This window comes from Pteronotus mesoamericanus, unplaced genomic scaffold, assembly GCF_021234165.1.
Source record: "Pteronotus mesoamericanus isolate MK-2021 breed Mesoamerican mustached bat unplaced genomic scaffold, CSHL_Meso_final contig_25, whole genome shotgun sequence".
NCBI lineage: Eukaryota > Metazoa > Chordata > Mammalia > Chiroptera > Mormoopidae > Pteronotus > Pteronotus mesoamericanus.
The window spans coordinates 17,674,883-17,693,748 of NW_026555105.1; the positions used below are offsets into that span (position 1 = coordinate 17,674,883).

Sequence of the window (18,866 nt, forward strand, 5' to 3'; positions counted from 1 at the left end):
TTTATATCTTGATCTGGGTGGTGCTCACACAGCTGTATATAGTATGTACCCTTAAGATTTATATGCTTTATGGTATCTCTGTTTATACCTCAGTAAAAGTCTTTTTTAAAGATTTTATTTTTTTATTTGGTTATATTATAAGGTTTTATTTATCCTTGGGATTTGCTTATATTATAAGGTTTTATTTATCCTTAGAGAGAGGGAAGAGGAGAGGGAAAGAGGCAGAAAAACATCGATTTGAGAGAGAAACATTGATTGGTTGCCTCTCGCATGTACACTCACCAGGACTGAATGCACCACCCAGGCATGTGTCCTGATCAGGAATCGAACCAGCGACCTTTTGTAGTTCGCCCAACCAACTGAGATACGCTGGTCAGGGCTCCTCAGTAAAAGTTTTTTAAAAATCACTTCCAATTTTTTTATTCTGTGCTCTGCTGAAATCACTCAGATGAGCTGACCTTCGGTGGCAATGTGTGATGTGAAAAATGCAAACAGCCAGTGACTCTTTATATCTTCTTCCCACCCAGGATGTGTCTAGTCCGAATGAAGCAGGAAGGCCGGACTGGGAAATACATGTGTCGTATCATAGTTCATTTTATGTGGGAGGATGTCGAGCAGCGTGGCAGAGTCATGGGGGTAAGTGAGTGCTCTCAGATCCGGTCCTGGAAGCTCCAAATGAGAGATTGAGTTGAAGTTTGATGTATTCACATTGGCCTTGCTTTTATTTTATTTTTCAATTACAGTTTACCTTTAATATTATTGTGTATTAGTTTCAGATGTACAGCATGGTGGTAGACAATTACACACTTTACAAAGTGGTCCCCCTGATATTTCAAGTACCCACCTGGCAACATACATAAAAGAGGGAACTAAAAAAAAACCAAAAACGAATTATCTTCTGCAGAGTAGGTGCCTTGTAGTACAGGCTTCCCCTACTAGGTGAGTATTCTAGGAACTCATCTGTAGTAGTGTACCAGCTGGTGGTGGTGTGAGAGGCTGCGTTTGGTTTCAGTGAATTTTTTGAAGACTCTTTTGACGTGTTTGCCCATTTCATGATGGGTGATTTATGAGTGCACTTTCCCATGCTTCACTGAGTGTTCAGCAGTTTTTGACCAAAAATGACATGACCCTTGTGCCCACATCTCACCCTGAGCGACTTTATTTTGTTTGAATGAAAACAAATGAATTATATTTGCTGAATGAAAAAAGTCCTCAGAGGGAAGTGTTTTGTTGGTGTGGAAGAGGTGAAACAAAAAATGGCAGAAGCACAAAAAGCCATCAAAATCAATGAATTCAAAAACTTTTGAGCAGTGGAAAATCATCTCAATAGGTATATTGCATCAAATGGAGAGTACTTTGAAGGTGACTGAAATTTAAACATGTAAGAATAAAGACACAATTTTTTATAAATAAATTCCAGTTTTTGGATCCTTTGTTGTAGTTACTACAGTATTTTTGACTATATTCTTTATGCTGTACTTGACATAGCCATGATTATTTTATAATTACCAATTTCTTAATTTCTTCACCTTTTTTTACCCATCCCCTCAACCCACTTTCCCTCTGGCAACCATTTTGTCTGTTTTCTTTGTTTCTATTTTGTTTATTTATTTTGTTCTTTAGATTCCACATATAAGTGAAGTCATATGGTATTGTCTTTCTCTGCCTGACTTATTTCACTTATCATAATACTCCTAGGTCCATTCATGTTGTAAATGGTAAGATTTCATTCTTTTTTATGGCCGAATAATATTCCTTTGTATGTATTTACAACTTTTTTATCCATTCATCTATTTTGGGGAACTTGGGTTACTTCCATAACTTGGCTATTGTAAATAATGCTACAGTGAACACTACAAAAATGCTACAATGAATTAGTGTTTTGGGTTTCTTTGGATATATACTCAGAAGTGGAATCGCTGTGTCATATGGCGGCAGTTCTATTTTTAATTTTTCAAGGAACCTCCCTACTGTTTTCCATAGTGGCTGCACCAATCTGCATTCCCACTAGCAGTACAAAAGGGTTCACTTTTCTCTATATCCTCACTACCTTTTGTTGTTTGTTGATTTATTGATGATAGCTATTCTGAAAGGTATGGGGTAATATTTCACTGTGGTTTTAATTTGCATGGATTAATGTGGTTTCTTTAATTACAGAGCAAAGCTCTATGGATTGAGAGGTAAACAAAGTGTATAGATATATTATGCCATGCATGTTCATAGAATAACATGATTAGTGGCATTGTGTATCTTTTGATACAGCTATTGGCAATCTGTATGTCTTCTTTGGAGAAGTGTCTGTTTAGGCCCTCTGTCCATGTTTTAATTGGATTGTTTGATTTTTTGGTGTTGAGTTGTGTGAGTTCTTTCTTAATTTTAGATGTTAACCCCTTTTTGAATGTATCATTGGTGAATATCTTCTCCCATTCAGTGGGTTGTCTTTTTGTTTTGCTGATGGTTTCCTTTGCTGTACAAAACTTTTAGTTTGATGTAGTCCCATTCGTTTATTTTTTTCTTTTGTTTCTCTTGCCCGAGGAGATATATCAGCAAAAATACTGCTAAGATAAATGTCAGAGATTTTACTGCCTGAGTTTTCTTCTAGGAGTTTTATGGTTTTGATTCTTAAATGTAAGTCTTTAATCCATTTTGAGTTTATAGAACGGCCTTGCTTTTAGATTTCTGTGAAATGCAACTAATGAAGATAGTAATTCAACTAGAGTCGCTTCTGCCTCCATGGAGACTGACATGCATTATGTCTGTGCACATTATCAAGGTTTGTCAGTGTGAGGACATCCTGTATACAGAGATGGGCTTATTAAAACCAAATCATGGTGATAGGAGGGATGGATTTGGTGAATGAATGGAGAAAATCAAATAATAATCCAGTTTAAGGACACTGTGCTTTGACATTGATTCAGTGTTTGAACCAGTCCCCCTCTAATTTAGTTTGGATGAAAAGACCCTGGTAAGGGGCCTGCACTGTCCTCAGGTACTAGAAAATAAGCTTCTTGATCACTAACAACCTAGAATATTTTGGCAAATTATCTACTGAAAATGTACATTAGTGCATTTAGTAATTAAGCTGAGAAAGGAGAATATATAGAATTTATATAACATAGAATGATGACAATAGAAAGATAAAACCAAAATATTAGAATACAGTTGGTTAAATAATACTCTTCCTTTGTGTATTTTGTGTATTTTATGTGTCTAGACCATGTTTTAGTAAACTATAGTTCCTTGTTTTTTCTCATTTTGTTGCCTCCCAGCTTGGGAGCATCTAAAGCAAAGGAGAATCATCAGACAGGGTCACAAAATGGGTTAATTTGGTTTCTTTTATTACAGAGCAAAGCTCTCCCTGTAGATAGAGAGGTAAACAAAATTTATAGAGGTATTATAAAAGTCATGAATAGAATAAAAATCAAACAGTAAAAAGCATTTAATATAAAAAACAAGTGTCTTTTCCCTAGTCCAACTTCCCTGAAGTAATTACTGTTAACAATTGATGAGTATCTTTCTAGCTGGTTTCTGTACAAATACAGAAGTATAACTATATATTCTTTTAACATAGCACAAATGGACTTATATCCACACTGTTTTGCATCTTGGCTTTTTTACTTAATATATATTAGGTATGTTTTTACTTTACAACTGTTTTCAAAACTCAGATTTTTTTTTTTTTAGTTTTATTGATTATGCTATTACAGTTGTCCCAATTTTTCCCCCTTTGCCTCCCTCCACCCAGCACCCCCCACTCCCTCAGGCAATCCCTACACCATTGTTCATGTCTATGGGTCATGCTATAGGTTCTTTGGCTACTCCATTTCCTATATTTTACTTAACACTTCTATGGCTATTCTATATCTACTTATTTGTACTTCTTAATCCCCTGACCTCTGCACCCACCCTCCCACAGTCCCTCCCATCTGACAACCATCAAAACATCCTCTGTATCCATGATTATGTCTCTGTTCTCGTTTGCTTAGTTTGTTTTTTAGATTCAATTTTTGATAGATATGTATTTATTGCCATTTTATTGTTCATAGTTTTGATCTTTTTCTTAAATAATTCCCTCTAACATTTCGTATAATAATGGTTTCATGATGATGAACTCCTTTATTTTTTTCTTGTCTGGAAAGCTCTTTATCTGCCCTTCCATTCTAAAGGATAACTTTGCTGGGTAAAGCAATCTTGGTCATAGGTCCCTGCTTTTCATGATTTTGAATATTTCTTGCGAGTCCCTTCTAGCCTGCAAAGTTTCTTTTGAGAAATCAGCTGGCAGTCTCATAGGAATTCCGCTGTAGGTAATTGCCTTTCTCTTGCTGCATTTAAGATTCTCTCTTTATCTTTAACCTTTGGCATTTTAATTATGATATGTCTTGGAGTGGGCCTCTTTACATCCATCTTGTTTGGGACTCTCTGTGCTTCCCTGATGTGCATGTCTTTTCCTTCACCAAATTAAGGAAATTTTCTTTCATTATTTTTCAAATAGATTTCCAATTTCTTGCTCTTTCTCTTCTTCTGGCACCCCTATGATGTGGATGTTGGAACATTTGAGGTTGTCCCAGAGGTTGCTTACACTACCCTCATTTTTTTGGATTCTTTTTTCTTCTTATTCTGATTGGTTGTTTTTTGCTTCCTTACATTCCAAATTATTAATTTGATTCTCAGCTTCATCCACTCTACTGTTGTTTCCCTGCAAATTGCTCTTTATTTCAGTTAGCATATCCTTCATTTCTGACTGGATCTTTTTTTATGGTGTTGAGGTCCTTACTAAGTTCCTTGAGCATCCTTATAATCAGATGCACTCTGCATCTGATAAATTGCTTATCTCCATTTTGTCTAGTTCTTTTTCTGAAGCTTTGATCTGTTCTTTCATTTGGGCCATGTTTCTTTGCCTCCTCATTTTGGCAGCCTCCCTGTGTTTGTTTCTATGTATTAGGTAGAGCTCCTATGACTCCCTGCCTTCGTAGCACAGCCTAATGTAGTAGGTGTCCTGTAGGGTCCAGTGGCACAGCCTCCCCTATTACCCAAGCTGAGTACTTGAGGTGCACCCTTCATGTGGGCTGAGTACACCCTCCTCTTGTAGTTGAGCCTTGGTTTCTGTTGGCAGAAAAATGGGAGGGATTGGCCAGTCAGCTGCAAGAACTGGCCGTGACCACCAACCTGTGGAGGATCAACTGTGCAGGGGCTGGGTGGTGATGCTCCAGTGTGGTCTGTAGCTGGCCACTGGGTGCACAGGCTCTGGGGTTTCCCAGGTGGTGCAGGCCAAGGTCAGCCCCCACCTGTGTTTTGCCTGGGGCCACTTGTCTGAGCTGTGAAGCAATCTGAGATGGATGCTACTTGTGCTGGGCTTAGAGATTCCCAGGTGACGCCAAAGGGTGAATCGAGGCTGGCTGCTGCTAGTGTTGGGCAGGGGTCCACTTAGCAAAAGTATGGAGGCTGGGGGCTTACTGAGGCTGACTCTTGCTTGTTTGAGAGGATTTAGGAAGTTGTGAGGCATAAGCCAAGACCAGCCATCCATACATAAAAGCTGCTTGGGTGGGCTCTTAAGTTGTTTGGGACTGAGTCTCCAGGGCAGGGCAAACAGTGTTAGCCAGGTTGACGGAGTCTCAGATATAGCACCAGCCTACTGGCTCTGTGGCTCTGTGCAGGGAGGGTTCAGAAAAGGGACAATGCCTCTGCCTGCCTTTCTTCTGGGAGAAAGCTGTCCTCCAGTTCTTGCCTTGATTCCAGACACTTCGCTTCCTCCCCATATGCCACTGCCTTTCAAGCTGCTACCTCAGTGCTGGAGCTCAGACGGAATGAGTCTGAGTAAATCTATGTGTGGATTCTTTAAGAGGAACTGCCTGGGACTCCAGAAGTTTCTTCCTCTGACTCAGTCCCCACTGGTTTTTGCAACCAGAAGTTATGGAGACTTATCTTCCTCATATTGGAATCCTGGGCTGGGGAACCTGGTGTGGGGCTGGGACTCCTCACTCCCAAGATATCCCATCTGAGCTTTTATCCACCACATGTGGTTGTGGGACCAGCCTGTTTCGTGTCTCTGTCCCTCCTACCAGTCTGGATAGATGTGGTTTCTTTAATACCATAGTTGTTGGACTTCGTTCAACTTGATTTCTGATGATTCTGAATGATAGTTGTTCTGTATTTTAGTTGTAGTTTTGATGTGTTTGTGCAAGGAGGCAAACTGCATTTACCTGTGCTGCCATATTGACAGGAAGTGTCAAAATGTTTTAACTAAGACCGAAATCCCTGTAATCATCAATCACAATCCTGGCTAGTCATTTCCTTTCAGGAAGTAATCACTGTTTTATTTTGGTATATATTTTTAAAGATTTTTTTCCCATGTTATCTATAGGACACTTGTAGTATTGGTTTTATGTGTATATATTTTATTATATATGATACCATCTTCTCTGTACTTATGTGCAATTTTCTTTTTTTTTTTGCTCAATAATATGTCTTGGAGACTTTTCCATGCCGCATGGGAGTTAAGTGGGCAATCTTCACCCATGTTTTACTTATTGTAATTATTTTCACATAGTCTATGTTATTGTCTAATGGTTTCCTGTGCTTATTATGTGTTTAAAATTGTAGTCTTTGAGACTACCTTATGGAAATGATAGTAGCCTACTGAGAGTCCAGTTGAGAGTATCTTCAAAATCTCATGACTTTAGAGGATCTGCATGTATAGGAAGCACAGCAGGCATGGGTTCACCTATAGAATACTTCATTGACATTTATCTGCCTTTCTGTGGGATAACAGACCATTGCCATTTCTGTTCATTATAAGAGATGAAATATCAGAGTTTTAGCTGTTATCATCATTATCATCATCGTCGTCATCTATTTTGGAGTCAGTACTCATCTGTCTTTGTAATTGTGTTCTTTGGTTCCCTTTTAATTTTTTTCACTGCCATGTCCTTCTGCTGTCTTAGCTGCCCAGCGTGAGATCAGCAGTCTTTAAGGTATTCCTCCAGCGGAGTGTTCCACATGCTCTCAAGTATTTACTACCCATCTCTGTACATAGGGTAGTACTGGCAGTCTCAAAGCATCCCCATTTAAAGATTTTATTTATTTATTTTTAGATAGAGGGGAAGGGAGGAAGAAAGGGAGAGAAAGATCGATGTTTGAAAGAAATGATCAGTTGCTTCTTGTACACATCCTGAGCAGGGACCGAACCTACAACCCAGGCATGTGCACTGATCAGGAATTGAACTAGTGACCTTTGGCGTTGCAGGATGATGCCCAACCCACTGAGCCACACCAGCCAGGGTTCATAGCATCCCCATTTAATGACCAGTGATACCTCCTGGCCAGCCAAAGCTTAGGCTGACTGCCATGCAGTTACACGGTAGCTCTTCTCTTAGTTAGCCTTGTTTTTCTTATCACTGGTGACTAAACTCTGCAGAAAGTTGGACCACTAGAGACATGTGAGCCACATTTTGCTCCTACCCCAAATAACTTAATGAGGCATCGATTACTGACTTCTGGACCATAGGAATCTTTTAGTTGCCTCACATTCATGAATTTCCTTTTGGACCTCAGTAAATATCTCTGTCACAATATCCAACACTTTGAGCCTTCTGTGTTACTTTATAATGTCCCTTCTGCTTGACTGTATGCTTTATAAAGTTGTGTTATCTGCAGTTTTTGCTTACACAGTTAACATTGGATGAATAAATTGAACTTCAGCCTCTGAAATTCTGTTTTAAAAACCACTTATTTATCAGATAAGACATACTTGATTTATTAGTCTCTGGTCCAGATGTACACCTGTGTAGTCCTGTAAGAATTAGTCTTTCCTTCTTTTTTTTCCCTTCCACTTTATTCAGCCATTTTTTTCTTATGTGAATTATTCTAGATATGATGCTGACCTATAGAGAGTGTGTTACATCAATGTTTCTTGAACTTTAACATGTCTATAATTCACCTGGGACCTTGTTAAAATATAAATTCTGATTCAGTAGATTTGAGATAGGGCCAGAGAGTCTACATTTCTAAAAAACTTGGTGATGCCAGTGCCACCTGTATGGTAGGGAAGAGGCAACCACACTTTGAATAGCAAGGTATTATTATTGTTGTTGTTGTTGTTGTTATTATTATTCCTCACTTGAGGTTATGTTTTATTGATTTTAGAGAAAGAGAGAAACATTAACGTGAAAGAGAAAAACAAACATCGATTGCCTTCTTGTACGTGCCTTGACTGCGGATCTAACCCGCAACCTAAGTATGTGCTCTGACAGGAATTGAACCTCCAACCTTTCGGTGTGTGGGATGATTCTCCAACCAACTGAACCACCTGGCCAGGGTGAATAGCAAGGTCTTAGATGATACATAGTACTCCCCAAATACAGACTCTTAAATTTGGCTTCTTGAGGGGAAGTGCCATGTTTTAGTTTAGTTACAAAGGCTATAATTAAAAGATGGTGATTTACCTATAAGCAGAACCTAACCAACAAAACAAAGATGCAGGGAAAATAAGACCAGCAACACTGAAAGAAAAAGAAACCAACAGAGACAAGAGGGAAGGAGGGAGGGGTGCGCGGGGGGCGGGGGGGAGGGGAAGGAAGGGAAGGGGCAAGTCAAGGAACATATAGCAAGGACTCATGGACAAAACCAAAGTGGGGAAAGATTTGAGGGAGGGAGAGCGGGGAGGGGGGCAGGAGAAAGTGGTGGGGGGAAGGTGGAGACAAGTGTATTTGGAAAAAATAATTAATTTTAAAAAAGATGGTGATTTAAAAATAATAAGAGATTTGGAAGAACTGGGAAATTACTATTATTGCTTTTCTATCATAAGTGACTTGATCCCCCCTTTCCAATCTCATGGTATAAACAGACATCTTTATACAGGCAAGAAAATAATATCTTTTCTAACCACAACCACTTCTAAGTTGTGAATGTCATTGTGTATGTATGCAGAGGGGATTTCAGTCTTCTGTGTGTATAAAACCTAAAGAAACAAGAACGTTCGGGACATGTGGCTGGAAAAAAGTAGGAGGCTGTAAGGAACTAGCCTGGCCTGGTTCTGACCCTGGCTGGCAAGTCTTTCCTCCTCTGTGCTTGTTTTTCATTTAAAAAAAAAAAAAAAAAAAAAAGCATGATGGTGGGCTACATGATTTTCAAGTTTCCTTTCAAGCTTTGAAAACCTATGATTTAAAGGTGGTAATTTGAAGATCTATCTGTGTTATTTGGCATCCTCGGTGTACATTTTTAAGAAAAGTAATATGAAAAGTAGAATTTATAAGACTGATCACTGTAGCAGTGGTTTTTCTTGTGCCAAAGAGTTCTTAGAGGCCATTACTTTACCTGAGTGGATTGGTGTGGGGAAGATTGAGAACTAACAGAGCCACTTGCAAGTTAATGACAAATCAGAAATTTGAATCAAGAACTCCTTAGAAATTACAATTCCAGTCTGATTTTGTGGGGAAATTTTTATTTTATAAAAATTTGCCTTTTATCAGCTTTTTAGTAGCCCAGCTATTGTGAAAAACAAGGCAGACTCATATATCTTCAGTGAAGCTGGTATAAAAAGCAAGTGTTAAATTTGAGGTTACAAAAATCACATCAGTAATTTAGAGTGTTCTGACTTTTTAAAAAAACATTATTTGGGATTTAAACATATAAATTAGCTGTGGAAATAAAGTTCATTATATCACCTCATCTGGTCTTGTTTTATTTCATTAACTGGTTCTTAAAAACCTTTGTGAGCTGCCTTGCAGCTGAAGAGGTTGGAGACCATTTTTCCTTGGGTCCTTGCCTCACTCTTGAGTGTTGGTAAGAGTAAGAGAACTAAGACCTGACACAGCTGTAAAAACAGACAGCGCCTTTGGCCTCAGCTCTTTCTCCTGGTGCAGGCAGATTTCAGATGTAAATTTCACTTTCTGCCTCTCCTACTAATGAAGTAAGTTTCTTTTGCTGGGTTTGCAGCCAGGTGTGTCCAGTCTTGTGGCTAACAGAGCGCTTTACTTAATTTTTCCATTTGTGACATTTCAACCAAACTTAAAAAACAAACATAAAAATTAGCTCAAGGCAGTGGCTCAAAGTGTTAATGGTAACCTTAGGCTGGCCAAACGACTTCCTCTCAGTTCTGTCCTGCCAGACATCTCCACCTTGTGGCTTACAATGAGCAGGTTTAAAAGCTTTCCAAGCCCTGGAGACTAGGTGGGAAGGGGTGGGGTGGGCTGCAGTCAAGAAAATGCAAGTCTATCCTTATCAGTGGTCCCTGGCATGCCAGTCGCCTCAGCAGGACTCCAGGTGACTTTTCGCTAGCACCATTCCAGAATAATGATGAACGTCCTGTCACTTCAGGGTCTCCCGCTCTCTCTGTAGCAGAGCTGTTTGATGGGATGGTGCAGAGGGCCTAGATAGAGGTAGAGGAGCTTAGGGCTGAATTGGACTCCTTTGTAAAATTCTACTTTGCTTTTCAGTACCAGCGTTTTGCTTTGCAAGGTTCCCTGTGATCATACTCCAGACTGCTTTTCCAAACTCATTTCCCTTAGCTCTTCTTGAACCTTAAATGTGTAAAACCTTCTACATGTGCCTGGAACATAATAAGCACTCACTGAACATCACATTCCATCCTTTTTTCACATACTGCACTCCAGCCAAGCTGAATGCCTTGATCTTCCTGTCTTGTATCTTTCCTCATGTGATACATAAACCTAGATTACCCTAACACTCCACAGCCCTTCACCCCAAACTGGAAGCCAATCCCAGTCTCCCGGGGCTGGAAGTACCGTAATAATTTATATGTACTCTTCTTCTGGTTCTCACTGTTTCTATTTGTACCATTGTCATTCATGTACGTTGACTGACTTAAAGGTGAATTGGGGTGGGGGTGAGGGAGAAATAGGATCACATACATCCCTCTCTGTATTCTCAAAAATGCCTATCATTGTCCCTTGGCTGAAGCATGTCCAGTAACTATCTCGTGAAAGAAGACAGTTTTGGAAGCCTACTATAAGTATTGGAGAAAGCAGAGTAGGGAGGTATCCATTTTTATTTGGAGGACATTTGTTTGCTCTGATATTGGAAGAAAAAGAAATGAGATACTGTTTTCTCTACCCTCATTTTCTCTGTTTCTTTTTCCATGGTTTCCCATCTTCTAATGGAATTATTTGATTTAAAAAAACAATTTATACATAAGGTATTGTATGTTTCTAAACTAACAAAGGCTTTAAATCTATAAAGAGTGATAAAAATAAGAATTACAAGTACTTTAGGTTTTTTGGAAATTTCTTTCCAGGCTTCTGTAATTCTACTCACATCTCCCTCCTCCCACAAAAATCTTCAGCCAAACGCCTCTGTTTTACCATGAAGTAAAAAAGTTTTGCTATACTTTGCATCTCTAGGTCAGAATTAAAACTCACTGCCAAAGGTATTGTTTTAAAAGATGAGAACCACTTTAAGGTTTAACTCCCATGCAGCACAGTTTTTGTGGTTAATGGTTTGAATGGTGGAGTATAAATACAGAGCAATCCCTTGGGCTCGAGCCCTTTAAATAAGAATGTATGTTTGTTTTCAGATATCAACCCTTCTTTTGAAAGTTTTAAAAATGCCCTAAGCTGTTGGAGTGGATAGTTGTTTCTTAGGGGAGAGAAGGCTACATTCTTAGAAGGCAGAGCAATTCCATTTTGGGGCTGGCTAATGAATTTCAACAGAGTCCAACTGAAGCTGCACCTCTAGTAGATTCTTTTCTTTCCCTACCCAAGTTTCATACCCTCAGGCTTTAAGACATAACAAGAGTATACCAGGGAGTAGCATGTGTTTTAGGTGGTTCTCCAACTGATTGGATGCCTGGGGGCTTGCAACCAGCACGCCAGTCCAATGATGGCTCAGTTGCCTCTCCTTCTAAGTGCCATACTGTACTCACTATTTCAGGGAGTATCCCTGAAAGAGAATTTATAAATCTTCCTGTACTTGAAAGTAAATGAAGCAAGACTCTCCAATCTGTGCACATGATCGTTCGTCTCTCTCAGGGCCATTTTAACCTTCAATTAGAGATTAAGCTTCCTGAGGTCTAATGTACATTGATATTTCTATGGTACCAGAAATGGAGCTTTGTACATAATAGGCATTCAGTAAATGCTTCTTGACTGAATGAGTCAATATGCAAGTGAATTTGACCCCCTTTTGTTATCTTCAGCTTACCTCATGAAATTTCTGTAGGAGAAAAGACAGTGACCTAATTCCATTTTTCAAGGCCCTGCCTGGCACTGTCCTGCCTTCCTGTGATACTACTGCTTAAGTACCTCTCCAGCTAAGTGCTCTCAAGTCAACTCATCATTCCAGAATGATGGGTTTACCTCTCCAACCCATCACATCTCTTGCCTCCAGTCTCTCTGGGTGCCCTGTTCCATTTGATTATTTTTTGTACCATTGTTGTAATACTGCTTAGAGCCATGTGCACCAGCCACAACATCAGCCACTTTCCACACCTCCCTTTCAGAGGTCACTAGTGCTGCTCCTAAGTAAGTCTCACTCAACAGGCAAGGGAAAAATAGCTCCACGAACCTCCTCTTCCTGTGTCCTGTCTCACTTCTGATGTCATCACCATCAATTCAGTCCCCAAAGCTAGAATTCTTAGTCATCCTCAACTCCTGCCTCATCCTCTGCATCTAGTTGGCCTGTCAAAGCTCCTCCCAAGATATCTCTGGGTTTTATCCTCTCCTCTGTTCCTTTGCTTCATGTCAGTCCTCATCATCTCTCTCATGGCCTCTTAACTAGTTCCTGGACTTTCCCCACTCTATCAAACCCTCTCACCATGTAACAACCACAGGTTTTCTTTCTAAATCCCACATCTGAGTATGTCCCTCCTCTGTCTGGAAATCAGTGAGGGCTCTCATCATGTACAGGACAAAACTCCAACTTCTTAGCAATGGCATATCGGAAGGATCCCTGTGGTTAAGTAGGCGAATGTGCTTGTTCTTAGAAGATGCATGCTGAAGTATTTATAGGTGAAATGTTTCTTTGTCTGTAACTATCTTCAAATGATTTAGCAAAAGGAAAAAGGATCTGTGTATATGTACGTGTAAAGTCCACCTTTGAGCAGCACAGGGGTTAGGGGTACTGACCACTCCCCCAGACCATGTGCAGTCAAAAATCCACGTGTAGCATTTGACTCCCCTAAAATTTAACTACTATTGACCGGAAGCCTTACTAATAACATAAATTGTCCTTTAGCACATATTTTGTATGTTATATGTGTTATATACTGTATTAGTATGATAAAGTGAGCTAAGGAAAAGAAAATCATACAGAAGTGAAGATACGTTTACAGTATTTATTGGAAAATATATGCGTATGAGTGGACTCACAAAGTTCAAACCCATATAGTTTCAGGGTAAGCTGTAGATAGATATAAAGCAAATGTCACAGGATATGAATTGTGAAACTAAAGATTATACAAGTTTTTATATTATTCTTACATCATTTTAAAAAAAATAAGTTTGAAATTCTTAAAACTAAAAGCTGGGGGGCAAAGAATCTTCACATTCTGGCCCCAGCCTGCCTTTCAACTCTAATTTCAAACAAGCTCCACCCACACATGAATTTTTCATGTGCAGGTACCTGCACACATACACTCAAACACATGTTCCACTCATGCTACATTTTCACCGGTGTCACAGTATGCCATGCTCTTTCACGTTTCTGGGCTTTTGTTTATGCTCTTCCCTCTGTCTTAAGTGGTCTTAACCTCTGTCTCCTCTGCTCACGACACTCTAAGACATAGCTGGCTAGTACTTCCTCCAAGAAGCTGTTCCCAACACTCCCAATAATATTAGTATATTTGGCTACTCCCTTCTCTGTATTTCTGCAGTACTTTGCACAAACTTCTGGGATAAGACATACTGTAATTATGGGTTTGTGTAGTTCATGACTATTAGATGGGATAAAGATCTTAGGGTCCCTGGTGTCATATACTGAATGCCTAATGCAGTACCCACTTGTTGGGGGAACATAGGTACTTGTTTCTTTTATGAGTGGCCAGTACTATCTTCCAAATACTGACTTAATGAATGATCTTCTTATATCACATCCAGATTCAATTTCACTGGCCACCTCCTTCCCCTACACCCCCCAAAATGTTCATTTTTCTCTCCCTGCCCTGCCTCGTGGGATCCCTGGCTCGCTGGTCATTTATAATTTTAATCCACTTTGTAGATAGATGAACCTCAGAATGTTAGACTGGGTATTTCAGAGATTTTCTCATTAAATGATTCTCAGTCTGAAGGGGCTCAGTTGGGTATAGTTTGAAAAATCTCCCCAGAAGATCTCTGGTGCTCATCTCAGGTTAAACACCATAGATTTCTTCCCACCTTCTCATTTGTCTAGTGAGGAAATGGCATCCCAGAGAATTTAATTGGTTTGCCTGAGGTCCTGCAGCCAGAAAACAGCAGAAGGAGGACCCAGACAAGGGTCTGCCCATTACCAGTCCAGGGTCCACTTTGCCATACCATGATACCTCCCCCAAGTCAACCTCATGGCAGCTTCCTTTCCCCTGTTATATTACCAAGGACTTCTAAAGACCAAGAGGACAGCTTTTCTCGAATCTAGAGGCATTCCATTTCTTCAGTGCAGTCCCAAGCCTGAGGCCCTTTTTATTCAGAATTTCTAATCCAATACGGCAGAGGTTTCCTACTCAGCAGAACTAATAGAGATTAAGGGGGGGGAAAAAAGACAGATGAGAATGCTAACAATGTTCTGAATTTGTTTCTTTTTCCAACATTTAGAGTCTGAATGTCTCCACATCGTCTGAATTTGCCTTAGTTGATTTTACAATTATTTTTCAGAGACTCCTTGCTTATGTTTTTTTAAGAGTAGAGGAACACCGAGACTGAACACCGTGCTTGGAGAGGCTGGGCTGGGAGACTAACAAAGGCGGTATTATGCTGTGCACGGCAAAGCCAATAAATGAATTCAGGAGACACCTAGATGTGTTTCTAGAGGAGAGTGTGAGGGGGAAGGGTATGGTGAAAAGGCAGAAAGGTGGGATTAAGATAAATTAAAATGGAGCCAGCATGTTGGATAAGGGGATAGCCTCTTCCTGTTCCCACCATTGCATAAGATTTTTCATTCTGGTTAGTTCGAAAGTTAAAACCAGTCTTTACCATGTACCTCATAGTGACGCTCTCATCCCCGACTCTCTACCTAGCAAAAGAATTTAGTTTTAAGACTATTTCAGCCTGATACAGCAGTGTTTATTATTGGAGTGCTACATCTATTAGGTGTTCCTGGAGGACCTTAGACTGTTAAAACTGGGGCCCCATCTTGGATCTGCTGATCAGGAAATCTGGAAGTGGGACCCAACAATCTGTGTTTTAACAAATCCTTCGGTTTGAGAGCCACTGCTCTTGTCTGAGCTTCATTTTTAACTGATGGGAAAACTGGCTCTGGGAGAGCTGAGTAAGTGTATGTTAGAAACCAGCCGAAGAACAAGAACTCAAGTCTCCTAATTGCCAGCCCTCCCTGCTAAGAGGAGCAGGTCTGGATGAATATGGGCTGGTGACATGTGGAAGTTGAAGATCTCAGCATAATACAGAAACAGAGCTTACCAATAATAACAACTAACATTTATTGAGCATGCCCTCTTTGAGGTGCACTTTACAAGCACCATTTGAATTTTATATTTTACAACAGTCTTACTGTGAGATAGATAGTTTTTCCATCCTCATTTTACAGATGAAGAAACTAAGGCTGTGAGAAGTTGGTGTGTTAATTCCCTGCAGCTGCTGTAACAGTTTAGCGCAAACTCAGTGGCTTAGAACAACAGAAATTTATTCTTTCATAGTTTTGAAGGCCAGAAATCAATTTCACTGAGCTGTAATCAAGGTGTTAGCAAGGTCATTCCTCATCTGGAGGCTCTTAGTAAGAATCTGTTCCTTGCCCCTTGCAGTTTCTGGTGGCTGCTGGCATTCCTTGGCTTGTGGCCACATCACTGTAGTTTCTACCTCTGTGGTCATCTTGCCTTCTCTTCTTTCTGGGTCTGAGTGCCCTCTGCCTCCCTTTTATAAGCATACATGTGGTTATATTTAAGGCCCACCTGGATAATCCAGAATACTCTCTCTATTTGAAGACCCTTAATCTAATCACAGTGGCAAGATTCTTTTCTGCCATATAAGGTAACACTCATAGATTCCAGGAATTAGTATGCAAATATCTTTTGGAAGACCACTATTTAACCTGCCTACCAGTCAGGTAACTTAATCAAGCTTACATGGTACGTATGGTATCCTGGACTGGAACCCAAACCTGCCAGACCCTAGAGCCCATACTCTTAATTACTGCTTTGTATTGCTTGAAAAGATCATTACTAAAAACTATGGATCTAGTATTAGCATTAAGTTTTTTAACTAAAGTATTGTTTCCTTCTTCCTCTAATTTGCATAACATTACTTGTCACATAATGCTGAACCTATGAGCTCTTCAGTGTCTCTGTATGTTGGTCCTGACTACGTTAAATTGTTAGCTCCTAGATAGCAGAGATTGTCTCTTTTTTTCCATTTTAAAAAATGGAGGTAGGCATGGCCGGGTAAGCTCATTTGGTTAGAGCTTTGTCCCAATATGACAAGGTTGCGGTTCAGTCCCCAGTCAGCGCACATATAAGAATCAACCAATGAATGTATAAATAAGTGGAACAACAAATTGATGTTTCTCTATCTCTGGAAAATCAATTTAAAAAATGGAGGTATAATTCATAAACCATAAAATTCACTATCTTAAATGTGGCTTTTTGTAAATTTGCAATGTTATTGAAATTAGACAGTGGTAAACCACTCGACAATGGTTTACCTCTGTCTGACATCAAAACATTTTCATCACCTCAAAAGGAAACTTCATGCCCAGTAGCATTCACTCTCCATTCCCCCTTCCCACTGGCCCCTGGCAACTACTACTCAGCTTTCTGACTCTATGAATGTGCCTATTCTGGGCATTTCATATAAATGGAATTATATAATATGTGGCCTCTTATGTCTGGTTCCTGTCATTTAGCATAATGCTTTCAAAGTTCATCCATATTGTGGCATGTTTCAGTAATTCGTTACTTTTTATAGATAGTCGCATATGGATTATGCCACATTCATCAGTTGATAGACATTTGGGTTGTTTTCATTTCTTAGCTTTTATGAATAATGCTGCTGTGAACATTCACATACAAGTTTTTGTCTGAACATGTGTTTTCATTTTGTGGGGTATATACCTAGGAGTGGAATTGCTGGGTCATATGGTGACTCTTTGTTTAGCCTTTTGAGCAACTCATATATTGTATCCTATCAAGCTATTTGAATTCCTAGCATGATATCCATTGTTCATTTGTTTATAAGGAAATATCATTCTCACAATATGTAGTCTTAATCATATTTCTCATCTTGTTGCCAAATAAATATTTACACCTACAATTTTCAGCAGTAAAGAGAAGGGATGGTATGGTATAATGGAAGGAGTTCTGGCCATGCTAGCTGCTCTCTGGGTGAGCTTGAATAAGTCAAATCACTTCACCTCTCTGGGGAGGAGAGCTAGATGATTTCTAAATTCTCTTCCAGACTTAACATTCTACAACTCTGCGAAAGTCTGAAAAGCTAGCCTTGTGTTAAATCCCAGAGCTTGTGTTCTGTTTATTTAGCAGTTCATCATTCTCTGTCTTACTTCTTTTCCCAGACACAAACAAGGTTTTACCCATCTATCTATCCATCTATTTTATTATGGCCTGCTGGCTTCTGGGTACTACTCTGTGCCCAGCTTCTAGGCAGTGGAAATACAAAGATGATGAAGATACTGCCCCTGACTTCCAAATATAGTAGGAGAAACATATAAACAGGTGGTTACAATATTTAGAGGTTGTGATATTTAAAAATTGCTAAGAGGGCTCAGAGGAGAAAAGCTTGGGGTAGATGACAGTTGGGTTGTATCTTTTCAAATAAGTGTTTGCTAGACAAGAAGAACATCCCTTGCAGAGAAGCAGTGCGGGTAAAGGCACAACGGTGTGAGAGGACAAAGCGTGTTTGCCTTCGTTTGGTGGCCTTCCCCCTTCTGTTCCTGCAGTGGTGAAAGCAGACTCCCTTTATCCATACTGCGTCCATTCTGAGACCCTGCTGTATGTCCAGTATTCACACTTATTGACGCAAAGGTCTGCAAAGTACTGTAGTTTGTCTAAGTCCTGGCCACCCATAGATCATCTTCCCTGTTTCTTAAGGGGACTTTAGACTCAGTTTATGAGTAAGGAGGTTCACCGAATAACTAAAGAGCCATGGTCAAGATTTGGGTTTTCTCCATAGAATGAGCTTAGTTTGGGCTCTTACAAATACCTTCTCATCTCCTTATGCATTTTAGTTACATAAAAATTTTAGGAACGTAAAATTTTACAATATGATCAGCACAGCACAAACTAAATTTCTAACCTTTGACTGAAAACATATATGGAAGGCTTTGTGTTTGAAACTGCCCCCTTCCCAGCCTCCTAGCCTTCGTGAGAGGTCATTGTACAGCTCTTTCCATGGTCACTGTTCTCTTCCCTTTTACTGGAGGGCAAAACTAGGGCAGAGAAATAATTTTTATTCACTTCTGAAAGGTTACAGTAATAAAGAAACTCTTGTTAACATCAGAGAACGTTGCAGCCAAGAGTTTTCACAGTCTGGCATTGTTTATTTTACATGTAATTTGGAACCTTCTGCACTCTTAAAATATTGGCACAAAAATGTTTTAACTGTTGAAGTACTTCATTGCACAGCAGTAGTGTGGTGTCAGAGGGGCGGCCGGGCTCTGGAGAGCCTTTTCCCTGTTCCTGTTGGAGAGAAAAATGGTGTGTGTGTGTGTGTGTGTGTGTGTGCGTGCGCGCGCGCGCGCATTCACATTCCCTTGTG

At 39.8% G+C, this 18,866-nt stretch overlaps 1 protein-coding gene across 1 annotated transcript in view; it reads left to right on the top strand.

Moving 5' to 3' along the window:
* The window catches only part of LOC129070924 (ubiquinol-cytochrome-c reductase complex assembly factor 1), a 97,151-nt gene that overhangs the window by 49,542 nt on the left and 28,743 nt on the right, over positions 1-18,866 (top strand). The window contains 1 exon segment of the mRNA XM_054574150.1: positions 528-636. Coding sequence (XP_054430125.1) covers positions 528-636 — 109 coding nt within the window.